The sequence below is a fragment of the Saimiri boliviensis genome, chromosome 21 (assembly GCF_048565385.1).
Source record: "Saimiri boliviensis isolate mSaiBol1 chromosome 21, mSaiBol1.pri, whole genome shotgun sequence".
NCBI lineage: Eukaryota > Metazoa > Chordata > Mammalia > Primates > Cebidae > Saimiri > Saimiri boliviensis.
This window is the reverse complement of record NC_133469.1, coordinates 13,094,175-13,119,630: the sequence shown is the minus strand read 5'-3', so window position 1 is coordinate 13,119,630 and position 25,456 is coordinate 13,094,175. Positions and strand designations below refer to the sequence as shown.

Genomic DNA, 25,456 nt, shown 5'->3' with positions numbered 1-25,456 from the left:
AGTCCCAGTCTGGTGCTGGGGGCACAGCCCTGTCCTGGAGAGACCCAAGCAGGTCTAATCACCTCAGTGCCTCATCTGCCCCCACCCCTGCAGGCCACATTCCAGGAGGGGCCGGCAGCTTTCTCCAGGACGAAGCTAATCCACGCCTGTGCCTGGGAATGTTGTGGGGGGAGGGGGCAGAACAAAGGGTGCTGTGTCCAGGCTGCCCGAGGGCAGCTTGCTGGTGGTCCCAGCCCTCGGCCACTGCCACCCCTTCCTTGACCCGAGCAGCCACTACTTCCTAGGAAACCCACACGCAGACATGAGCCGTGGAGATGGGGGCTGCAGCTCGAGGGCTTTGAGGTCACCCTAAAGAGTTTTCCAAACGAGGGGCTGGGAGTGAGACGGCCTCCCGGGGAACAGCCAAAAGCTCAGTACTCTCTGGACCCCATTTTCCAATGGGGGAGTCTCCATCCCTCACCCCTGCCCCATCCCCCAAATAAGACACCACCAATCCTGCAGCTGCATCCACTTCCTTTATTTTTCATCATTTACAAAAGACATCCATACAGAGAGGGCATGTGTGGGGCACGGAGAGGGTACAAGGGGCTCCTCCCCATGGGGGCAAAAAAGGGGGAAAGATGCTGGGGGGCAAGAAATAGGTCTCCCAGGGAGAGTCCTGGAGCCCCTGGAGGGAAAGAAATTGTCCTATCCCCCCATTCCGCCGGCTTTACTTTGAAGGTCTCTGACCCCAGGCCAGTGCTTCGGAGCTGCTCGGGCTGCCGGGGTGCTCTGGGGAAGGGCAGCCATCTCTGGTTTCAGCGCCCCATTTCTTGTAGCCACTGCTGCTGCTGCCGTGGCTGCCACTCCGAACAGTCCCCGGGCAGGTGTCCTGGGGGGCAAGACCTCAGACCCCACCTCAGCGGATGAGGGGCGCTGAGCGGTCATTGGTGATGGTGGGGCGAAGCTTGACGGTGGCAAAAGGATTTGTGCCCCTGTCGGAGGAGAGAATGGGGATGAGAGGAGCGGATGATCCCCACCTGGCTGTGCCAGGTCCTGCCTCCTGCCCCTATTCCGTCTCCACCCAGGCCTTGCCCCATTTCATCTTCTTCTTTTTCTTTTTTGAGAGATGGGGTCTCACTGTGTTGCCCAAGCTGGCCTTGAACTGTTGGAGTCAAAAGATCCTCCCACCTCAGTCTCCCTAGTAGCTGGGATTACAAGTGTGTGCTGCCACACCTGCCACCCCCATCGCCACTGTTCTGACCCATTTGAGGACTCACCTGGGGAAGAGCTCCTGTGGCGGGTACTGCTCTGAGGACATCAGTTTCTGCAGTGGGGGTGGGGAAGGGCTAGTTTGGTGGGGAAAAGGGCAAGCAATTCCATGCTCCTCCCTTCCCAATCCCAATGCCCATAGGGCAGAGGACAGGGCCAGAGAGTCCCTGCTATGCCAGGTTCTTGGGAAATGAGACCCTAAGGTTCTGAAGCCCAGAAATCTGTGGGTTGCAGATCTGAGAAATCCCTGGGCCAGAGCACCACCTCGGAGGACTCCATGAGAGATGCTCTCCCTGGCCTCCCCCAGCCCCGTCCTACCGGCCAGCCCCAGCCCACACGCTGCCCTGACACCCTGGTCTTCCCCTCCAGCCCAGACTCAGCCCCTCAACACCCTCCCTGCACTGAGGAACAGACTAAAGCCAGGCACGCGGGTCCCCTGCCAGACACCCAGTGACAGCCTCGGGGTTCCTGCTCTCCTGCCTCCCTGCCCGCTGGAGGCCCCAGGAGAGGGTGGGCGAGGGCTCACCTTGACATCAGTGGCCACCCCCGTACTGCCCATGCTGCTGCGGCGGCTGCTGGGCAAGGGTGGAGGTACAGGGCTGGGGGCACGGCTCGGCACCCGGCTTGGGGTGCGGGAGCGGGACTGACCATCCCAGTACTCCGAGGGTGCTGTGGAGTTGCCTGGCCGGTCCAGGAGGTCGTCGAGGCTGTGGCTGCCCCGGAGTGGGTAGGATCTAAGTCCAGAGACAGGAGGGGAGGGAGGGAAAGGGGTTGGGGCAGGCCTGGCCAATCCCTTGTCCTGCCAGTGGCTGGGGCACCTTAGGGAGGAGGCATCCAACAGCTTCCTCCCGGCAGCTGCGTGAAAGGAGACTGTGGCCTGGAGGAAGGTACTGACAGGAGGCAGAGGGATGGACACAGTGACCTTCTGTGCAGAGAGAGGGGCCTCAGCATGGTGGTTTTCCAGGGGCTGAAGGGGGCTGGGCCTGCTCAAGACTGCACCTTGCCACCTGGGTGAGGTGACTCACACCTGTAATCCTAGCACTTTGGGAGGCTGGGGCAGGTGGATCATCTGAGGTCAGGAGTTCAAGACTAGCCTGGCCAACATGGTGAAACCTCATCTCTAATAAAAATACAAATATTGGCTGGGCGTGGTGGTGGGCGCCGATAGTCCCAGCTACTCAGGATGCTGAGGCAGGAGAATGGCTTGAACTTGGGAGGTGGAGGTTGAAGTGAGCCGAGATCGCACCACGGCACTCCAGCCTAGGTGACAGGGCAAGACTCCTCAAACAAAAACAAAAACAAAACTGAGAATGCACCTTGTAGATCCTCCCAGCTGGGCAGTGACACCCTCACCGGAGTCCTCACCCCCACCCCACTGCTGATGACTCAGGTACCTGGAAGGCAGCTCGTTCACGGGGTTCATGGGCTTCATGGGCATCATGGGGGTCATGGAGGTCATGGGGGTCATGGCGCTCATAGGATTCATGGGCCCCTCCTCCAGAGCCTTCACATAGGCCTCAGGGAACCAGCCACTCCTGTGGGTCAGAGACAGAGGGTCCTTCAAGCCAGGCCCAGGGACAATGACCAAAAGAAAACATTCTTCCCTCAGGGTCACTGGAAGCGACTTCGCCTGGAATTGACTGACTATAATCAATTCTGTATGTTTAATTCTGTTTCACCTGCGAGTGCCTACTGATGATAAAACACACCATCACTTTCCCTACAGGCTATGTGAGTCCCAGGGTGGATAATGACTTTCCCAGAACATCCCAGGGGGGTGTAACAGCTGCAGTCTAGAAGGTTCTATCTCTGGCACACCGTCCTCGCTGTGGGTCTGTGAAGCAGGCATGCTTGTTGGTGGTGGTCTCCTTCCCCACTGACTCCCTTCCGTTCCTGTCCCTGTGGTCACCTGCCCAGCTATGGACCTTCGTGCTTAACTAAGAGCCCCTCCAAGCATCACCCATCCTCCACTCACCTGTCTATACTCCATCCCCTGTGCAGCCACGAATCCATCCAGCACCCGACCAGCACCTCTCCAATCCATCCAGCACCTCTCCAATCACCCATCAGTGTCTAGCCCCCACATCCACACATTCTCCCACATCCCCAACCACCCAGTCAGTGACCTCCTGTTTATGCCCATCCATGTGCACTCGCAGACCTCCACCTACCCACACGCCCCTCCCCTGGTCCACCCATCTGCCCGTCCACCATCCACTCGACACAAGTCCACCGATTCATCCGCGGGCTGGCTCGGGCAGCCACCACCCCTCGCCGTGCACACGTTCATCCTGCATGTCCTCTCTCCTGCAGCAGGGGTGGGAGGGGGCACCGCACATTCCCCTGCCCATAAAGGCCCAAGGGGGCACTGCCTGGCTCTAGCCAGCCCCATCTGCCCCATTTTCCCCTGCAAGACAGTGGTGCCTGCGCATTCCCTCTGCTAGCTGCCGGCCCTGCTGTCCTCCGGCCTTTCTGGTGACCTCGCTGTATGAAACTCCCCAACCGCTCTTCCGCGCTGGTGTAAAAACAGCCCGGTTTAGGTGCTTTAAGGATTTCCACTGAGTGTGACCGCAAAGAGGTGAGCACATTTCAGCCCCTCTCCCAGCCCAGGCTCCTGCATGGGAGCTCCAGGGCTGACTCTGCAGAGGAAGGCAGCCTCCTCCCGGAGGCAGGAGGGCACATAGTAGGTGCTCCAGGAATAGGATTTCTGCCATTTCCACGCCTTTTTTTTTTTTTTTTTTTTTTTTTTGAGACGGAGTTTCGCTCTTGTTACCCAGGCTGGAGTGCAATGGCGTGATCTCGGCTCACCGCAACCTCCGCCTCCTGGGTTCAGGCAATTCTCCTTCCTCAGGCTCCCTAGTAGCTGGGACTACAGGCACGCGCCACCATGCCCAGCTAATTTTTGTATTTTTAGTAGAGACGGGGTTTCACCATGTTGACCAGGATGGTCTCGATCTCTTGACCTCGTGATCCACCCGCCTCGGCCTCCCAAAGTGCTGGGATTACAGGCGTGAGCCACCGCGCCCGGCCTTTTTTTAAGCTATTCTTTTTTTTTTTTTTTTTTTTTTTTTGGCGACGGAGTTTTGCTCGTTACCCAGGCTGGAGTGCAATGGCGCGATCTTGGCTCACCGCAACCTCCGCCTCCTGGGTTCAGGCAATTCTCCTGCCTCAGCCTTCCGAGTAGCTGGGATTACAGGCACGTGCCACCATGCCCAGCTAATTTTTTGTATTTTTTTTTTAGTAGAGACGGGGTTTCACCATGTTGACCAGGATGGTCTCGACCTCTTAACCTCGTGATCCACCCGCCTCGGCCTCCCAAAGTGCTGGGATTACAGGCTTGAGCCACCGCGCCCGGCCTCATTTCCACGCTTTTGAAAGAACCTGCCCATTCCCCATCCTTTGCCCCCTCTCAAAAGCCGCCATTCTGAACTTGGTAAGGCGGCTCTTCCTATTCCCACTGAATGAATGAGGAAACTGAGGCAGGGCGTAGGGGGTGGGAGGAGAGGAGCATTGTCCGAGGCCTCCAGGGAAGGCCAGGGAAGCCTCAGTCTGGCAGGTCCCCCGGTCCCCGGCCCCCAGGGCCTTCTTCCCAACCCATCCCCAGCCCCTGCAAGGCTCCCACTCACGCGGACGAGCCCTCCAGCTTGCCGTAGAGCCAGCCGTTCTGGGCCTCGGGCACCAGCACCTCCACCACGTCCCCGGCAGAGAAGCGCAGCAGCGTGTGGTTGGCGCCCTCAGAGTGGGAGACCAGGGCACGGACCCTCCTGGCGCCCCCGCCGCCCCCGCTGCCGCCCGGCCGCTCGCCAAAGGAGTTGGAGCGCGAGCACTGGGTGCTGCTGCTGTAGAGCGAGGCTGCAGGTGGGAGAGCGTGGCGGCACGTGGGTGGGAAGTTCTCACTCCTGTCTGCCCTCCATTCCTCCTGCTGCAGCCCCACTCCCACGCCCCTTTCGGCCCTCCCGCCGCCCCAGGGTGGGGGCACTCACAGGCAGACGGCGTGCGGGGCAGGGACCTGCGGTCTGGCTCCAGCTGGGACGCGGGCCTGGAGTCGGGCTCCGGGCCGTAGGAGCCGGAACTGTGCCGGCTGCGGGGGGAGCTGAACTCTCCCAGGGGCCTCGGGGGCTGCGGGGGAGACGGGCAGGGGAGGGTGGGGCGGGGGGGGCGGGGGCCGCGCCCTAGTCCAGCCCCCACCCCCAGTCCCAGGCGTCGGTGTAGGGGCTCTGGGGGCGGAGGCCCGGCCACCACGGGGGCGCCGAGAACGCGCCGGGGCGGAAGGGTGGGCCGGGGTGCGTGGCGTAAAGCGGGAGCATGGGGGGCAGGAGGTTCCAGGCGCGGGGCCTGAGGCCCCAGGGCCTCACGGGGGACAGCGGGGGCGCGAACGGCGGCGGGGGCACGAACGGCGGCGGGGGCACGAACGGCGGCGGGGGCACGAACGGCGGCGGGGGCGCCCAGGTCCTCACCATGTCCAGGCGCGTGGGCGTCAGGCGGCCCGAGGGGTACGGCGGCCCCAGCGCAGGGCCCAGCAGGCCGGGGGAGTGGGCGCGCGACGAGCTGCGGCTGGCCTCCGACTGCTCCTTCCACAGCAGCACGCGGTTCTGGAGCATCCCCCGGGCCTGGCAGGATGGGGACACCAGGGTCAGCCAGGTCCGGGAGGCTCCCTGAATCCTAGGGACCCAAAATGGCACCCTCGGCCTGAGAGCTCGGTCCCTGCCAGCTCTGGACAACCAGATTTTCTAGCTGGACAGAGCCAGAAGACCGCTGTGGTGCCACTCGGGGTCAGCTCACCATGCACCCCGCACCCTCCACTTTTGGCAAAGGCGCCTCCATTTTCCATGAAGAGCTTCCCCTGACCCCCACCTCCGCCCCTCAGTGCGTGTGTTTTGAGTGGGGCTTCAGGGCTAGGGGGAGCACCCGGGCCTGGCCACTCAATGGCTCCATCCTCCTGTCTGCAGTGATGGGATCAGGGATGGCTCTTAGCCAGAAACTGCGACCAAAGAACCCAGTCCCATGACTTACCCTGTAACACTCTGGAAAATGCTTTTTTTTTTTTTTTTTTTTTTTGAGAATGAGTCTGGCTCTGTTGCCCAGGCTGGAGTGCAGTGGTGCGATCTTAGCTCACTGCAAACTCCACCTCCGGGATTCAAGAGATTCTCCTGCCTCAGCCTCCGGAGTAGCTGGAACTACAGGCATGTGCCACCATGCCCAGCTAATTTTTGTGGTTTTAGTAGAGATGGGGTTTCACCATGTTGGCCAGGTTGGTACGGAACTGAGGCCCTCAGCCTCCCAAAATGCCGGGATTACAGGCGCATGAGCCACCATGCCTGACCTAAAACTTCTGTCAGTGCTATTGACCTTTCTGTGTTGTCACTCAGTCACCTCCATAAATTAAATCCCAGGTATAATCAGAATTGTTCTCCAGCTATAAAGATCTCTCCCTCTCCTTTTCAAAATCCCTCTCCCTCAAGGCCTAGCTCAAGACTGTCACCTTAAGAAAAGCTCCCCCTGGCCGGGGGTGTGGTGGTTCACACCTGTAATCCCAGCACTTTGGGAGGCCGAGGTGAGCAGATCACTTGAGGTCGGGAGTTCGACACCAGCCTGACCAAAATGAATAAACCTCATCTCTACTAAAAATATAAAAAATTAGCTGGGCGTGGTGATGCATGCCTGTAATACCAGATACTCAGGAGGCTGAGGTAGGAGAATCACTTGAACCCGGGAGGCGGAGGTTGCAGTGAGCCGATCCTGCACCACTGCACTCCAGGCGGGGCAACAAGAGTGAACCTCCGTCTCCAAAAAAAGAAAAGCTTCCCTTTTGGAGCAGTGACTCTGTGCCAGGCCCTGCTTTAAATGCTTTATCGGCATCATCTTACTTGATTCTCACAATAACCCTGGTGGTAGTTGCAATTATTATTCTCCAGTTTATAAAAGATGCCGAGTGTCAGAGAAGTGAAGCGACTGGCTCAAGGTTTCACATTCAGTAAGCAATGAAGTGGTCTGTATTGGTCTTTCCTGGAAGATGCACCCTCTGATTACACCTTTCAATGATTTCTGCCTTGACCTGGCCCCATGACCGACAAGCTCACATCAAATTCAGGCAGCAATAATGGGAAGGCTCGGTGCCTCCCATCACGGGAGCAGCTAACCTCGCTGGTCACTAAGTGGACAGCCCCTCTGCTTCCTTGTGGTAACTAATTAGCAGAAGAGCACAAAGATGAAACCCAAAGGCCTTAATTCCCAAGTTTCAGAGGCATAAGCAAAGTGAGAGCATTAGGTTCTGCATATTGGATTTTAAAAGGGGTTTGAGAGAGTATAATTGGATTGTTCGTAACACGAAGGATAAATGCTTGAGGGGATGGATGCCCTATTCTCCAGCACGTGATTACTACACACTGTATGCCTGTATTGAAACATCTATCAAATGTGTACCCCATAAATATATACCCCACTATGTAAGCACAAAAATTAAAATAAATGGTAGTGAGAAGAAATACTGCATAGAGTTTCAAAACCATAAAGGAGGCCATGGAAAAAATTTAAAAATATATATACAAAGTGGAAAAGTCATTCTAAGTATGACACCAAACCCATAAACTCAAAAAGAAAAGACTGATACATTTTCCTAAATAAAAATGATGTTTTTGCTGAGCATGGTGGCTCACACCTGTAATCCCAGCACTTTGGGAGGCTGAGGTACAGGTCAGGAGTTGGAGACCACCCTGACCAACATGGTGAAACGTCCTATCTACTAAATGAAAAAGTCAGTCAGGCGTCATGGTGCATGCCTGTAGTCCCAGCTGCTTGGGAGGCTGAGGCAGGAGAATAGCTTGAACCTTCAAGGCAGAGGTTGCAGTGAGCCAAGATTGCCATTGCACTCAAGCCTGGGCAACAAGAGCAAAACTCTGTCTCAAAAAATAAATAAATAATGTTTTTGTATGGCAAAACCACTGTAACACAGGCAAATGATAAATGGCAAACTGGTCATGATATTTGCAACTCATCACGAAGAAAAAGCTGCTTTAGTAACATATCAAGAGCTCCTACAAATTACTAAGAAAAGCAGATGAAAAGATACTGACATGTCACAGCACAGAAAATCAAATGGCTTTGAAACATGAGAAGATGTTAAGCTCACTTTTAAGACAAGTATGAGGTAAAGCTACACTGAAATATCATTTTTACCTTTCTGATTAGCAAAGATCAGAAAGTTTGCTCACACACTGTTGTCAAGAGGTACAGAAGCACAGAAACTCACACGTTACTGATGGAAATATAAATTGGTGCAACCAATGACCATATTCTTGGACTCATCAACTCCACTTCTAGGCATTTATCCTGGAGATACATTTGCACAGCTGCAGTAAACCAGAGAAGTGGCCGGGCGTGGTGGCTCACACCTGTAATCCCAGCACTTTGGGATGCTGAGGCAAGTGGATCACCCGAGGTCAGGAGTTTGTAACCAGCCTGGCCAACATGGTGAAACACTGTCTCTACTAAAAATACAAAAAATTAGCCAGGCATGGTAGCAGGCATCTGTAATTCCAGCTACTTGGGAGGCTGAGGCAGGAGAATCGCTTGAACCCCGGAGGTGGAGGTTGCAGTGAGCCAAGATCGCACCACTGCATTCCAGCCTGAGCAACAAGAGTGAAACTCGGTCTCAAAACAAAACAAAACAAAAAACAAAATAAAAAACTGGAGAAACTAAGAGTAAGGTAGGAAGGCATGTTATTGACTAGACTTGAACTAAGACTAATTATTGAAGTTGAATAAGAAAGACATTTCTCATTCAACTTACTGTGCCCAGGCACCTAGAGTTCTTTAAATCTTATTATAACTGTGCCTTCTTTTTTTTTTTTTTGAGACAGAGTCTCACTCTGTCACCCAGGCTAGAGTGCAGTGGCATGATCTCAGCTCACTGCAACCTCCACCTTCTGGGTTCAAGCCATTCTTGTGCCTCAGCCTCCAGAGTAGCTGAGATTACAGGCACCCACCACCATGCCCGGCTAATTTTTGTGTTTTTAGTAGAGACAGGGTTTCACTATGTTGGCCAGGCTGGTCTCGAACTCCTGACCTTGTGATCTGCCCACCTTGGCCTCCCAAAGTGCTGGGATTACAGTTGTGAGTCACTGCACCCGGCCCTAAGTGTGCCTTCTACTTATAAATAAAGCAACAAGTAAATATATTTGCTTAAGAGTTATATATTGGATGTTCTAAAGTCCATCTGATTCAGACAAGTTACTTGCTCCTTATGTGATATGGTTTGGATATCTGTCCTCTCCAAATCTCATCTTGAAATGTGACCGCCCCCCACCACTGTGGCCCCAGTGTTGGAGGCAGGACCTAGTGGGAGGTGTTGGGTCATGGGGGCAGCTCCCTCATAAATGGTGGTGCTCTACCCTACGGTAATGAGTTGTATGAGATCATGGAAGATCTCCTTGTTTAAAAGAGTGTGGCAGTTGGGCGTGGTGGCTCACACCTGTAATCCCAACACTTTGGGAGGCTGAGGTGGGTGGATCATCTGAGGTTGGGAGTTCAAGACCAGCCTGGCCAACATGGTAAAATCCTACCTCTAGTAAAAATGCAAAAAGTATCTGGGTGTGGTGATGCATTCCTGTAATCTCAGCTACTTGGGAGGCTGAGGCAGGAGAATTGCTTGAACCCAGGAAGCAGAGGTTGCAGTGAGCCAAGATCATGCCATTGGAATCCAGCCTGGGAGATAAGAGGAAAACTCCATCTCAAAAAAAAAAAAAAAAAAAAAAGAGTGTGGCACCCCTACCCCCACCAGCTCCCTCTCTGGCTACGAGCTTCCCTTTGCCTTCCTCCATGATTTTAAGCTTCCAGAGGCTTCACTAGGAGCAGAGCTGGCAGTACACTTGTACAGCTTGCAGAATGGAGAGCCAAATAAGCCTCTCTTTAAAATAAGTTACCCAGCCTGAGGCATTCCTTTAAAGCAATGCACAACGATGAACCCCTTGTGTAGGGGAAAATCTGGTCAAGCCACAGCTCCATCCAAAGCAGTCATGGAGGGGCTCAGCTCTTCTCTTAATGTTGGTGGTTAACTGTTTAACAGGCAAAAAGGAGTTTAACACAGGTTAAAAAAAAGAGTTTCCTTCCAAAGGAGATATATCAATAGCCACGAGGCACAGGAAAAGATGTTCAATGTCACTAGTCACCTTGGAACCACAAATCAATACTGCAGAGAGATGCCGCTTCACGCCTGCTGGGATGGCTACATAAAAAGGACAGTAACGGCCGGGCGCGGTGGCTCGAGCCTGTAATCCCAGCACTTTGGGAGGCCGAGGCGGGTGGATCACGAGGTTGAGAGATCGAGACCAACCTGGTCAACATGGTGAAACCCCGTCTCTACTAAAAATATAAAAAATTAGCTGGGCATGGTGGCGTGTGCCTATAATCCCAGCTACTCAGGAGGCTGAGGCAGGAGAATTGCCTGAACCCAGGAGGCGGAGGTTGCGGTGAGCCAAGATCGCACCATTGCACTCCAGCCTGGGTAACAAGAGCGAAACTCCGTCTCAAAAAAAAAAAAAAAAACAAAAAAAACAGGCTGGCGTGGGGGCTCACGCCTGTAATCCCAGCACTGTGGGAGGCTGAGGCAGGTAATCACAAGGTCAGGAAATCGAGACCATCCTAGCCAACATAGTGAAACCCCATCTCTACTTAAAAAAAAAAACAAAAACTAGCTGGTTGTGGTGGCGTGTGCCTGTAAACCCAGCTACTCAGGAGGCTGAGGCAAGAGAATGGCTTAAACCAGGGAGTTGGAGGGTGTAGTGAGCTGAGATAGAGCCACTGCACTACAGCCTGGTGACAGAGCGAGACACTGTCTCAAAAAAAAAAAGACAATATCAAGTAGTAGTGAGGATGTGGAACAGCTGGAACCCTCATAAATTGCTGATAAACATGGAAACTTCCAGAGACTCTGAAAAAGGGTCTGGAAGTTCTCCAAACAGTTAAACATAGAGTAACCATATGGCCCCGCAATTCTACTCTTATATCCCAAGACAGATGCAAACATATGTCCACAAAAAGACTTGCACATGGGTGCTCAGAGCAGCTTGGTTCATGACAGCCAAAAAATGGAAGCAACCAGGCGTCCATCAGCTAACATCTGAGTAAATCAGTATATACAATGTGGTCTATCCAAGCGATGGAATATTATTCAGCACTAAAAAGGAAGACAGTCGCAAAGGAGCATGTATTGTGTGATTTCGTTTTTGTTATGTTTTGTTTTGTTTTTGAGATGAAGTCTCGCTCTGTTGCCCTGGCTGGAGTGCAGTGGTGCAATCTTGGCTCACTGCAACCTCCACCTCCCTGGGGCAAGCAATTCTCTGCCTCAGCAACCCGAGTAGCTGGGATTACAGGTGCCTGACACTATGCCCAGCTAATTTTTATACTTTTTTTTTTTTTTTTTAGTAAAGACAGGGTTTCACCATCTTGGCTAGGCTCGTCTTGACCTCCTGACCTTGTGATTCACCCACCTTGGCTTCCCAAAGTGCTGGGATTATAGGCGTGAGCCACCACACCTGGCCAATATGATTCCATTTATATGAAATGTCCAGAAGGGCAAATGCATTGAGACAGAAAATAGATTACCGTTCGTCTAGGGCTGGGGTGGGTGGGAAGACTGGGACTGACAGCTAATACCGGTTTGTATTTTTGGTTTTATGGTTTGTTTGTTTTTTGAGAGGGAGTTTTGTTCTTATTGTCCAGGCCGGAGTGCAATGCTGCAATCTCAGGTCACTGCAACCTCCACTTCTGAGATTCCAGCGATTCTCCTGCCTCAGCCTCCCGAGTAGCTGGGATTACAGGTGTGTGCCACCACGCCTGACTAACTTGTATTTTTAGTAAGATGGGGTTTCACCATGTTTGCCTGGGTGGTCTCAAACTCCTGATCTCAGGTGATCCTCCCATCTCAGCCTCCCAAAGTGCTGGGATTATAGCCATGAACCATCGTGCCCGGCCGGGGTGCTGGGTTTTTGTTGAGGGGATATTGAAAATATTTTAAGCTTGATCGTGGTGATAGACGCATAACTCTGTGAACATATTACAAACCAGAAAGTGTTCATTGTAAATGGTGAATCCTATGTGAATTATATGTCAATAAAACTGTTTTTTAAAAAGGAAAACTGTTTCTCCCTGGAGGACCTTTAGTGGAAGAGTAGGGGAAAAGAAAGCTGAGCCTGGGGCTGGGTAAGGTGGTAAGAGCGGGCAGATGGGAGCCTGAGCTGAAGTCTGGGTCTCTGGATCCAGCCATGTGCTCCTGGGCTCCTGGGTTCAGATCCAGAGACTTGGGGAGAGCCTGGCAGGGATAAGAAACCCGAACCAGGGCCAGGTGCAGTGACTCAAGCCTGTAATCCCAGCACTTTGGGAGGCTGAGGCAGGCAGACCACCTAAGGTCAGGAGTTCAAGTCCAGTGTGGTCAACATGGTGGTGAAACCCTGTCCCTACTAAAAACACAAAAGTTAGCCACGCATGGTGGTGCACACCTGTAATCCCAGCTACTCGGAAGGCTGAGGCAGGAGAATTGCTTGAATCTTGGAGGTGGAGTTTGCAGTGAGCCGAGATGGCACCATTGCACTCCAGCCTGGACAACAAGAGCGAAACTTCCAGCAACATAGTGAAACCCTGTCTCTTATAAATAGACGATAATTGGCCAGGTGTGGTGGTGCGCACCTGTAATCCCGGCTACTCAGGAGGCTGAGGCAGGAGAATCGTTTGAACTCAGGAGGCAGAGATTGCAGTGAGCTGAGATTGCACTACTGCATTCCAGCCTGGGTGACACAGTGAGACTCTGTCTCAAAAAAAAAAAATCTGTTGAATAAATGAACCAAAGAATGACATTGGAAAAATGCAGGGAAAAAAGTCAGCTATATGTTAGTAATAGAAGATATACTTAACATAGGAAGAGATAAGCAAAGAGAAGGGAAAGTAGAAAGGGCAGTGTTAATATCAGACAAGGCGGAATTAAAAGCATCAGACTTGACTAAGAGAGACATTAAGTACATAAATGGCAATATTTACAAAGAAGGTAGAAGAGTCATAACCAAAAATGCACCAAACAACATAGCAGCTAAATTCAGAAAGCGGAATCTATTAGAAACACAATGAAATAGGAGAGAGTCTGACTAGTCTAGCAGACAGAACAAAGCAAGAGCATAGCAGATTTAAATAATACGATAAAATGGCCAGGCATGATGGCTCATGCCTGTAATCCCAGCACTTTGGGAGGTCAAGGCAGGCAGATTGTTTGAGGTCAGGAGTTTGAGATCAGCCTGGCCAACATGGCAAAACCCTGTCTCTACTAAAAATACAAACATTAGCCACGCATAGTGGTGCATGCCTGTAGTCCCAGCCACTGGAGAGGCTGAGGCAGGAGAATTGCTTAAACTGGGAGGCAGGGTTGCAGTGAGCCGAGATCGTGCCATTGCACTCCAGCCTGGGCAATGGGAATGAAACTTTGTCTCAAAAATAAATAATATAATAAAATTAATAGACAATAACTGAACCAACCTATCAATTAATGAATTTATGAATTGTGAGAATATACAAGCAGGCATTAAAAAATGGTCTGCACATGAATCAATAAACACATGAATTAGTGAATGCATTAAAAAACAAACAAAATCATGAGTGAATACATGAGTGAATCTACAGTGATACAAGCAAGCCCAGAAACAATGGAAGAAATGGATAGAGAGAGCAAAATAAAATGAATTCCTACAGACAGGCAGGAAGGGAGGGCAGAGGGAAGAAGGAAGGGAAATCTCTGTGTACAGCAGCTCAGGTGCAGCTCCCAGAAGCGCCCCACTTGTGGCCCCCCAGTGCAGCTCACCCGGCCGAAGAAGTGCAGGAAGGTGTTGGAAAGCAGCAGGTGCTTCTCCGCCAGGAAGCGGTAGCGCCGCTTTTCTTCAAGTTCAGCTGCCCGCTGACTCTCAGACACGAAGGCCTGCATCTGGGCGTGCAGCCGGTTCACACTCTCCTGGGGGGAACGGGAGTTCTGGCTGGGGGCAGTGGGCGAGTGTCTCATCCTCCCCCTCCCCCACAGGCACCTGCTGTTCACTCCTGTCCTTCCTCACTGCCCCCTCCCCAAGTCCACCCCCCATCACCCAGCCCATCCTAGCTCCTGAGCCTGCCCCCTCATGGGCATCCTTGTCCTTATGAGTCTGGGCCCTGCGTCCTCTTTGCCTGGGTGCTTGTCACAGGCAGGGCTGGAGGTGTCTGAGGGTGTCTGAGCCATCGCTCTGTCCGTGGCACCCAGGACAAACCCAGATATGGGATTGGTGGGCAGGGGGATGGAGGGAGATGGGTTTAATGAGAATATGAATGAGTAGATTAATAGCCCCTACCTGGGGGGAAGGTTCAGAGGAGGGAGACATGAGCTTACTTAATGGAGCCAGGAGCCAGGAGCAGAGACCCGAAGGGAGGTAGAAGGTTAATCCATAGGTTTGGATCTTGGAGACAGAGGCCAGGGATGGGGCCCCAGTTTCAGGAGCAGGTAAGGGCCTTAGCTGGGGTGGGATACCTCTGCCTGGCAGGAGGGAGGGGAGGAGAGTGGGCAGCTGGTGGATGACACCTTTGTCACCATGTACAGGCGAGCAATTTTCTCGATGAAATAGAAGAAGCGGGAGGTGGGATGGGGTTGCAGGAGAGGCCGGGGGATTCTGGAGAAGGCTAGGAAGCCACGGGGCAAGGATCGGTGCTGGGCATGGCCCTGGGAGCTAGTGACGCCAACCCCACCAGAGGCTGGCTGCCCTCCCCAGCCATGATCCTCATAGTTGGGGTGGTGCTCGGTGGGGGAGCTCAGGGGGGCATTCGGGGTTCCCAGATCCTGGTCTCAACCCGAGGTCTGCCCACTGCCCTTCCCAGCCCTCCTCGGCTTCCTGGCCCACCCTCCTTCCCCCTTCCGGCCCTGGCACCTTCATCTCCCGCACGTTCTTGTCCCTCTTGCGCTCCATGCGCCACAGCTCAGACATGCACTTCTCCAGGTTGGCCGCTCGGTGGCGGTACTCGATCTCATAGTGCTGGCGGCTGTCCTGGGGGAGGGTGGAGTGGGGAAGGAAGAATCCCCCTACATCAGAGAGCTCAAGACACCCCTTCCAGAGATCAGGGCCCTGGAAGTTTGGAGACTGGGAGCTCAGCTGGGAACCTGGATAATATGGGGCCAGTCAACACTCAGCACTGCCCACCTGTCAAACGGGAGAGGTGGTCCTGCCTTCAAGGGGCTGGAGGCTGAGTGGGGAGGTCAGACTCACTTTGATGAACTGCATGTCCAGCTTGGTGTTCTTCTCCATGTGCTGCAGCAGGTCTCCATGGAATGTCTGCACCTGCGTGGAGTGCAAGGTGAGGGTGATCAAGGCCCCCCTACTGTTCCCAGGCTCTAGCACCCCCTTGCACTTTCTGCTGTAAGAGACCTCCCACCATGCTCCTCGCATACAGGCACCTGCCCATCTGTCTGAGACACGGAGACAAGAAGAGCCCCTGGTTGGAGGGTGGATGAAATGATTAAACACGCAGGCCGGGTGCAGTGGCTTGTGCCTATAATCCCAGCACTTTGGGAAGCTGAGGTGGGAGGATCACCTGAGGTCAGGGATTCAAGACCAGCCTGGCCAACATGGCAAAAACCTGTCTCTACTAAAAATACAAAAATTAGCCAGGCGTGGTGGTTCATGCCTGTAATCCCAGCTACTCAGGAGGCTGAGGCAGGATAATCGCTTGAACCCAGGAGGTGGAGGTTGCAGTGAGCCAAGATTGAGCCACTGAGGCAGAGGTTACAGTGAGCCAAGATCACAGTACTGCACTCCAGCCTGGGTGGCAGAGTGAGACTCCATCTTAAAAAAAAAAAAAAAAAGAAAAAGCGGTTGACAATGGAAGCGAACTTTGAGCTCTTGCTGTGTCCATTACAGGCAGATAACAGGCTGTGAGCAGGTGGCTTCTGACAGAGGAAGTCACCAACCCCAGAGCAGGCTGAGAAATTCCCCATGGATTAGACAGAGACTGCCCTCCCCATTTCCACTCCCTGGGGCACACACTTCATTACAGGGTCCTGGGAATACCTCAGCACAGAAGTACAGGGAGCTAACAGCAGATCCCGTGGTTGAGACCATGCACTGCAAACTCTATGGACAGAGGAACTCAGTAACTCTTTTTTTTTTTTTTTTTTTTTTGAGACGGAGTTTCGCTCTTGTTACCCAGGCTGGAGTGCAATGGCGCGATCTCGGCTCACCGCAACCTCCACCTCCTGGGTTCAGGCAATTCTCCTGCCTCAGCCTCCTGAGTAGCTGGGATTATAGGCACGCACCACCATGCCCAGCTAATTTTTTGTATTTTTAGTAGAGACGGGGTTTCACCATGTTGACCAGGTTGGTCTCGATCTCTCGACCTCGTGATCCACCCGCCTCGGCCTCCCAAAGTGCTGGGATTACAGGTTTGAGCCACCGCGCCCGGCCTACCTTTTTTTTTTTTTTTTTTTTTTTTTAAAGACAGAGTCATTGCTCTGTTGTCAGAGCTGGAGTGGCAGTGGTGCTATCTCAGCTCACTGAAACCCCTGCCTCCTGGGTTCAAATGATTCTCACACCTCAGCCACTGAAGGAGCTGGGATTACAGATGTGCACCACCATGTCTGGCTAATTTTTGTATTTTTAGTAGGGACGGGGTTTCTCCATGTTGGCCAGACTGGTCTTGAACTCCTGACCTCAACCCATCTGTTCACTTTGTCTTCCCAAAGTGCTGGGATTACAGGCATAAACTACTGTGCCCAGCCTCCAGTAACTCTTGGGGAATCTTTTTGCCACCTCTGCAAATGTCACTTGCTAAAAATGACAAAGCATTACTAAGAAAAGTAAATGGAGAAATACACCATATTCATGGGTCTGGAAGACTCAATATTGTTAAGATGACCATTGATTTATAGATAATGCAACTCTATCAAAATTCCAGAAGCCTTTCTTAAAGAAATTGACAAGATGATGGATTCCATAATTTAGATAAAATGCAAAGAATCTTGAATAGGAAAAATAATTTTGAAAAAGAAAAAGTACTTAGCCTACTTGATTTCAGTATTCACTATAAAGCTACAGTAATTAACACAGTGTGATATCAGCATAAGGTTAGACACACACACCAATGGAACAGAGTCCAGAAAGAAACCCACACATATATGTAAAATCAATCTTTTTTTTGAGATACAATCTTGCTATGCTGCCCAGGCGGGAGTGCAGTGGCACAATCTCAGCTCACTGCAACCTCTGTCTCCTGGGTTCAAGCGATTCTCCTGTCTCAGCCTCCTGAGTAGCTGGAAATACCGGCGCACACCTTCACACCCGGCTAATTTTGTATTTTTAGTAGAGATGGGGTTTCACCATGTTGATCAGGCTGGTCTTGAACTCCTGATCTCAGGTGATCCACCCACTGTGCCCAGCCCCAAATCAATTTTTGACCAAGATATCAAGTCATTTCAGTGAATCAAGGGAAGTGTTTTAAAAATGATGTGGGAATAACTGAATACTCATCCAGGGAAAATTAAACTCTGACTCCATCTCATTCCATACACAAAAATAAATTTAAGACAAATCATAGAAAGGAATGTAAAGTCCATAAAATAGAGTTTCTAGAAGAAAACTTAGAATATATTTGCCACGGGGCAGGAAAAGATTGCTTGGATAGGACACAAGCACAAACCACTGCAAAAAATAAAAGCACAAAAATTGCAAAACTGGGCCTCATAAACATTTATGTATTTATTTATTTATATCTTTAGGGATAGTGTCTTGCTCTGTCACCCACAATGGAGTGCAATGGTGCGATCAGAGCTTCAACTTACGCCTTGAACTCCTAAGCTCACGTGATCCTCCCACCTCAGTCTCCAAAGGAGCTAAGACTATAGGTGTGCAGTGCCATTTCTGGCTATAAAAATTTATAATTTGGCCAGGCACAGTGGCTCACACCTTTACAGGTGGGAGGCTGAGGCGGGTGGATCACCTGAGGTCAGGAGTTCGAGACCAGCCTGGCCAACATGGTGAAACTCCACCTCTACTAAAAATACAAAAACTGAGCTGGGCGTGGTGGTGGGCGCCATAATCCCAGCTATTTAGGAGGCTGAGGCAGGGCAAATCACTTGAACTCAAGAGGTTGTGGTTGCAGTAAGCTGAGATCATGCCATTGCACTCCAGCCTGGGCAACAGAGCAAGACTCTCTCAAAAAAAAGTTATAATTCATGTTCATTAAAGACACAGTATTAAGAAAATGAATAGGCAAGCTACAGATTGAAAAAAAATTTCCCATACATCTACTGACAAAGGACTCATATCTTAACTATACAAAGAATTCAACAATAAGGATACTCCAATAAAAAATGAGTAAAAGGCTAAACCAACATCTTAAGGAAGAAGCTGTACAAATGTCCAGCAAGCACATTAAAAGTCATTAGTCATCAGGGACATCTAAACAAAGCCACAGTGAGACACCACTCCATACCCACGAGAATGACTAAAATAAAAAAGACTGATGACGCTGAACAATGGCAAGAATTTAGAACAACAGCCATTTTCATTCACTGCTGGCAGGAATGCAGAATAGCGCAAGAATGTTGGAGAACTCTAATAAACATATGTCAACCCCATGCCCTGCTAATTCCACTCCGAGATATTTGCCCAACAGAAATGAAAACATACATCCATAAAAAGACTTGTACAAGAATGTTCATAGCAGCCTTATTCATAATAGTTCCATAACAGTCTTCAACTGGAAATGACCCAAATGACTATCAGCAGAAGAATGGATAGACACATTGTGGGATATTCATACAATGGAATTCTAAGAAATAAAACAGAAAAAAATGTTGATACATACGTGATATGGATTGGATCTGTGTCCCCTCCAATCTCATGTGGAAATGTAATCCCCAGTGTAGGAGGTGGGGCCTGGTGGGAGGTGTTTGGGTCATGGGGGCGGATCCCTCATGAATGGCTTGGTCGCCTCCCTGTAGTAATGAGTTAATGCAATATCTGGCTGTTTAAAAAGAGCCTAGCATCCGGGCGCGGTAGCACACGCCTGTAATCTCAGCACTTTGGGAGGCCAAGGCAGGTGGATCGCCTGAGGTCAGGAGTTTGAGACCAGCCTGGCCAATGTGATGAAACCGTGTCTCTACTAAAAATACAAAAAATTAGCTGGGTATGGTCGTGGGTGCCTATAATCTCAGCTACTTGGGAGGCTGAGGCAGGAGAATTGCTTAAACCTGAGAGATAGATGTTGCAGTGAGCCAAGATCATGCCACTGCACTCCAGTCTGGGCAACGAGAGCAAAATTTCGTCTCAAAAAATCAATCAATCAATCAATCAATCAATCAAAAGAGCTTTCTTCTTTTGCCATGTGATGCACCTGGTATTCCCCCTTCACCTTCTGCCATGATTGTAAGCTTCCTGAGGCCCTCATGGGAAGCTGAGCAGATGTTGGTGCCATGCTTGTACAGCCTGCAGAACCATGAGCCAAAATCTACCTCTTTTCCTTATAAATTACCCAGTCTCAGGTATTCCTTGATAGTGACACAAACAGATTCATACAATGCAACAACATGAATTAATCTTATAAACTATGCTGAGTGCAAGAAGCTAGACACAAAAGAATATATAGTGTACAATTCAAGTCAAATGAAGATAAAAGAGATATAAGTCAGCAAGTGTTTGCCCCTAGGGCACAAGATTAACAACAGGGACTTATGAGAACTTTCTGGGTTGATGAAAACATTCTAAATAAATCCTCTTTAACACACTGGCCACATAGGGCACACAACTGTCAATATCTGTTGAGCTTAACACTTAAGATATTTAAGAACTTTATTTTGGCTGAGCGTGGTGGCTCACGCCTGTAATCCCAGCACTTTGGGAGGCTGAGGTGGGTGGATCATGAGGTCAAGAGATTGAAACCATCCTGGCTAACATGATGAAATCCCATCTCTACCAAAAATACAAAAATTAGCCAGGCATGGTGGCGGGCACCTGTAGACCCAGCTACTCGGGAGGCTGAGGCAGGAGAATCGCTTGAACCTGGGAGGCAGAGGTTGCGGTGAGCTGAGATCGTACCATGGCACTCCAGCCTAGGTGACAGATCGAGACTCCATCTCAAAAAAAAAAAAAAAAAGATTGTTCCCTATGCCCAACTGATCAGTATTTTATGGTGTCCCCCTGCAAAGAGCACCCTGACTTCCAGCAGTTCCCCTTCACACGCTGGAAGGAAAACAATTACTTGAAATTTCCTTCCCAACTTTCTGAGACGCCTCGCCACCAGACCCCACCCACCTCTCCCACTCAGGCCCTGCGCCCAAGCCCTGGCTCCCGTCTGCCTGATGCCCGCTGCCAGGCTCCCTTGGAAAGCCCTCTCTTCTCTCCATCTAGCCAAGCCCACTCCCTCAGCTTTCTTTCCCGTGGCAGTCACTGAGGCCCTGCTGGCAGCAGGCCCTGGAGCTATGGAGAGGAGGCCTTAGTAGAGCTCCCAGTCTCGGGAGGGGTGGGGCAGGCGAGGCAACTTCTAGTTATCATAGCTGAGGTACCCAGGGGCCTTGCGGGGGCCAGGGCAGACAGTTTGTGTTTATTAATTCACTTCATCCTCTTGAGAGTCCTGGGAGGAAGTTATTGTGATTATCTTCATTTCTCAGATAGGTAAACAGAAGCCCAGAGTCCAAGGTCACAAAACTAGTCACTAGTGAAGCTGAGCTTTGAACCCACCACGAGCTAAGGACAGACAGAAGGACCTGGTGGAGTCCAGGGGGAGGGGAGACTGAACCTGCCCCAGGGGGTCAGAGGAGGCTTCGGGGAGGAGGGGACAGCTGCATTGGGCAGCAGTGGGAGGGACAGGTGGCTCTAGGCTTAGAGGCCAGCAGGGCAGCAGCCCCACAGTGGGGACACCAGCAGAGGGCCCACTCTTCGGGGGGGGGTTGGGCTGTGTTGGGGGTGTCGGGAGAAGCTGCTGGAGCGGCAGGGCCTAGGACCCCTCACTGAGGAGCCTGTGTTCAGTTCTGTGGGCAGTGGGGACGTGGAAGGGTTCTGCTCAAAGGCATGACAGAGTCAGGTCCGAGTGGCTACTCCCTGGGAGGCTGCAGGGAGGAGGGCAGGGAGGGGGCAGCAGTCCTTTCTCTTCCTTGGGCCTCCACTCACTCTGGCATCTCAGGCAATGACTAGCTCTTAGGCAATGACTAGCTTTTTTTTTTTTTTTTTTTTTTTTTTGAGATGGAGTCTTGCTCTGTTGCCCGCCGGAGTACAGTGGTACGATCTCGGCTCACTGCAACCTCCAACTCCCTGGTTCAAGCGATTCTCCTGCCTCAGCCTGCTGAGTAGCTTGCACGCGCCACCATGTCCAGCTAATTTTTGTATTTTTAGTAGAGATGATGTTACACCATATTGGCCAGGATGGTCTCGATCTCCTGACCTCAGGTGATCTGCCCACCTCAGCCTCCCAAAGTGCTGGGATTACAGGTGTGAGCCACCGCGCCTGGACAATGACTGGCTTTTTGAGACTCCATTTCTTCCTCTGCAAAATCGAGGCAGAAATGCCACCGGCCTCCTAGGGCTGCTAGAAGCTTGAATGACTATTGCAGGGAACTGTGCCCCACGAAGCCAGGTGCTGGGAAGGGCAGCCACTGCTGTGGCTAAGGACCAGCTGGGGCAGGTCATCCTCCCTGGGACGGTCATCTGGCAGGCGGGGCCCTCTCTTTGGAACCCAGCCTGTTTCCAGACCCTGGGGTCTGATACTCACCACCACCTCCAGGTCGGAGTTCAAGTGTCGCTGGGTATCAGACATCTGCACCAAGATCTCCCCTGGAGGCATGGATGGAGCTGTGGTTAAGGTGTCGGGAGCCGCCCTGCCCGCCCGCCCGCCACCTCTTCCCCTGGAAGCCAACAGAGGGCCTACCCCAGGCTTGGTTTTGGGACCAAAGTCCGGGAACCTCCCATATGGCTCTCCGGGAGCCAGGCCATGTGTGTCCCAGCCCAGGGGCAACCTGGCAGGGAGTGCTGACGGGAAGCCTGGATCCCAGAGTCTGGCTCTGGGCCTTGGGCTGCAAGGCCTGTGTCAGGGACGCAGGACATCCTGGAAGGGCAAGTGTGCCAAAGGAGGGCCCGAGAATGGGGTCTGCCGTGGAGGGGGAGCCTCACCCAGAATCTGGGAGGTGGGACTCTGCAGGGCATGCTCCCCAATCTTCTGGATGGCGCTGAAGTAGACCTCGGCCGCCTCAGACAGGGCTGTGGACCAGAAGGGATGGGTCGGGTCCAACCCTGCATCCACCCCCCCCTCATGGAGGCTGCTTGCATCTGGAGGGAACTGTGTCTGTCGTGGGTGGGGTGTGGGCGTCTGTGTGTGCCCCTGAGAGTGTGGCCAGTTGCGCTGTGGAGCTTGGGTGCAGGGGCATAGGGTGAGGGCTGGGGCAGGGAGGTGCCGTGGAGGGCGTCTAAGAAGCAGGGGGATGGGTGGCCCTGAGCTTCAGGGTTGATCAGCACTAGTGGGTAGGGGGCTGCTATTGGCAGGTATGGGTGGCCACAGTGGACGGGTACAAGGGTTTGCATGGGGATCAAGGCAGTGTCAAGGCCAGCTGCAGGGTGTGTGGATGGTGGCGGGTCAGAGTGAGGAAGCCAGCTGCCGCGTGAGCCTGGGTGTAGAGGTGGGACTGGGTATAGGGGGTGGGTTCAGTAGGTGGCATCGAGGTGACACCTAGAAATGTATGCACCATCAGGGGATGCCCCGGGGTATGTGGGCCTGCAGGGCCTGGTACTGTATCATGGGAGTGTCTGGGGACACCTGAAGGAGAGGGCAATGAGGGGTGTGGACAGGGATGCGTGGGCACAGGAGAGTGGAGTGCATAAGGCCTTTCTGGCTGCAGGGGCGTGAGGGTGGGGGTGGTGGGTAGGAGGGTGTAGGGCTGAGTATGAACAGGTGTGGGGTACAGAGACTCTGGGTTGGGGGTACAGAGCGGCCTCGGGGCGGGGTGGGGACAGCAGAGGCTAAGGGCTGGTGCTGGGTGGCCCGGGCAGGTACTCACCATGGAAGGCACGAAGGTAGTTGTTGCCCAGGTACACCAGGTTCTCCAGGGCGGGGTTAAACTGCTCCATGATGCTCTGGAAGCCGGGGGCCAGGAGGGAAAAATGTGGAGATGCGGGAGGGAGAAGAAACCATGGACAGAGCCAAGTCACCGGGCATGAGGGGCAGGGCACCCCCAGCTCAGTGAGAAGCCCCCGGACTTTGGGGAGCCCACCTACAAACCTAGGCTCATCCAGAATCCTGGCTCTGGCTGCAGGGGCCTCAGATCCCATTTTTGGCTTCCTGTTCCAAGCTATGGTCCCCTCGCAGCCAGCTCCTGGTCACACCTGCTCTGGCGGGACCGAGGTGCCTCCTGAGATAATGCACCAGGAAGGTTCTCCTCCTCCCACTGGGCTGAAGCAGGCCCACCGGCTGTGGTCCCCACTGAGCACAGCTCAGCCCTGCCCTGAGTCCAGGCTTTGCCGAGCCAGACACATGGGGCTGCACACAGTTGCCCCAGCAGCAAGGGCAGCTCTCGCCCTCCTCCAAGAAGACCCCGCCATGGGCAAGAGTGTGGCTGGATGAGCGTGGGCCACCCCGGGCGGGGGCCAGGTGGAGGGCTCCCTGCATGGTGGAGACTGGCCTGGACTTAGGCTTGCTTGGACCTGGGTCTTGGTTCAAATCCCAGCAGCAACTCTTCCTCCCTTCATGACCTTGAATGAGCTGTTTAACCTCTTTGGTCTCAGTTTTCTCATCTATGAAACAGGGGGATCATTTTCTACTTCACAGGTGGGTGATGTGAGGCTTACAGGTGCACACAGGAGGTGCTCAACAAACGTCTGTGGAGACCAGCAACCCCCTGGGGGTGAAGCAGGAAGTCTGAGTGAGGGGCTCAGAAATGAGAGAGAGAGAGAGAGAGAGAGAGGGTCTTTATTCCTAGGCTGAACGGCCAGGCCCTTCTCATCAGGACTCTCAACAATTCCCACCACGGGTTCCTGGACCCCCTCCTGCCTTTCCAGCACCTGGGAGTTAGGAGTTCCTGCTGAGTGTGTGGCTGAGAGCTTTTAGAGATCCTCACCCCCGTACCCACCCCTGGCCCAGCCTGGCTCCAGGCTTCCCTTCCAAGGACACCTGCAGCCCCAGCTGGCCCTCTGTCCTCCAGAGCAGGCCTGACTTCTGCTTCTAGGAGGAGGGGCTGGGGCCCTGGCTCAGCTGCCATGTGCTCACCTTGTAGATGGCGATGGTGGACCTGTAGCACTGGTCCATCTCGGGGGCCATGGGATGGCTGTTGCCGGTCTGAGCAGGAGGCTGGGAGCTGGTGGCGATGGCCCGGCTGGGAGCAGTGGTGGGTGGTCTCTCAGGGGCCCACGGCTTGGCCGGCAATGAGGAAGCTGCAGAGTGGGACCTGGAGATGGAGGCCTGCCTCAGAGGAGGAGGCAGCTTAATTATTCACCAGCTGGGGATGTCAGAATGCGATCTGGGGCGTAACCAGACCCGGCGGGGAAGGCATCCTGTGACGGGCGGGCTCGTGTGACCTGCCCTTCAATTATTCACCCTTAGGAGCCATGGGCTGGTACAAGTGCCCATGTGGATGAGCCCTCCCCTTCCTGAGCCACCCCCTTCTTAAGGACCCTGACCCTGGGGGCCCCGCCCTCCCACCTGCCTATACCAGGCATTGCCTACCTTACTGGGTTGGTGCTGCCCGATGCCCTCCCCCAGGACCCTCCCTGCCAGACCCACAGAGGCAGCCCTGGAGGGGAACACAGCTCTGCTCCTCACCGTCCTCAGGCCTGTGGCTCATGGTGGGGCCACGCCCTCTGTGGCTCCCACAGCCACTCTGGCCCGCCCAGCTCCACTTGCTGGAGCTGGAGTCGCCCAAACCCTGGGCTGACCTTGGCCCTGCACATGCGCCGCCTGTCTGTGTGGAGTCCCCGGCCTCCCTGGGTGGCAAATGGGGCTTGCCCTCGTCTGCCAAGATGAGGTTGAGGAGTGTGGCCCCCTTGGGCCTGCCTGGGGTACGTGGACCTGGCAGCTGCCTCTGAACACCCTAAGGGCCAGTTTAGGGGCGGCCTAGAGGAAAGAGGAAGTGTCCCTGCCCAGGGGTCCTGGAAAACAGGAGTGTCTGGGTATACAAAGGAAACGGCCGGTCAAGGCTGAGAGACGCTGGGGAACTCACACCACTGCACACACAGCG

General features: G+C 53.1%; 1 protein-coding gene across 7 annotated transcripts; it reads right to left on the bottom strand.

Annotated features, from left to right (window-relative positions):
• Window positions 1–502: 502 nt before the first annotated feature.
• Window positions 503–25,376, bottom strand: BAIAP2L2 (BAR/IMD domain containing adaptor protein 2 like 2). Of its 7 annotated transcripts, none has more exons than XM_074391130.1 (15): window positions 24,490–25,376; window positions 23,498–24,017; window positions 23,285–23,360; window positions 22,404–22,490; window positions 22,006–22,067; window positions 15,513–15,584; window positions 15,177–15,293; window positions 14,093–14,239; window positions 5,709–5,861; window positions 5,235–5,370; window positions 4,878–5,103; window positions 2,646–2,786; window positions 1,778–1,985; window positions 1,260–1,306; window positions 503–974 (listed from the first exon to the last, which is right to left on the bottom strand). In XM_074391130.1, the coding sequence occupies exons 3-15, from the start codon at window positions 23,352–23,354 to the stop codon at window positions 899–901; spliced, it is 1,542 nt and encodes a 513-aa protein (XP_074247231.1). In that variant the 5' UTR covers window positions 23,355–23,360; window positions 23,498–24,017; window positions 24,490–25,376; the 3' UTR covers window positions 503–898. The 7 variants fall into 7 exon arrangements, with proteins under 7 accessions (XP_074247231.1, XP_039318985.1, XP_039318983.1 ...); XM_039463051.2 differs by having other exon boundaries at window positions 23,506–24,017; XM_039463049.2 differs by having other exon boundaries at window positions 23,285–24,017.
• Between the last annotated feature and the right edge of the window lie 80 nt (window positions 25,377–25,456).

Excerpts from the sequence above, each read along its gene's own strand:
- BAIAP2L2 (XM_039463049.2), bottom strand. The coding sequence starts at position 23,555 with ATGGGATCTGAGGCCCCTGCAGCCAGAGCCAGGATTCTGGATGAGCCT. Across the intron at positions 5,862-14,092 it reads TCCTGCACTTCTTCGGCCGG|GCCCGGGGGATGCTCCAGAA; the intron begins GTGAGCTGCACT and ends CCATCCTGCCAG. Across the intron at positions 5,104-5,234 it reads GCCCCGCACGCCGTCTGCCT|CCTCGCTCTACAGCAGCAGC; the intron begins GTGAGTGCCCCC and ends TCCCACCTGCAG.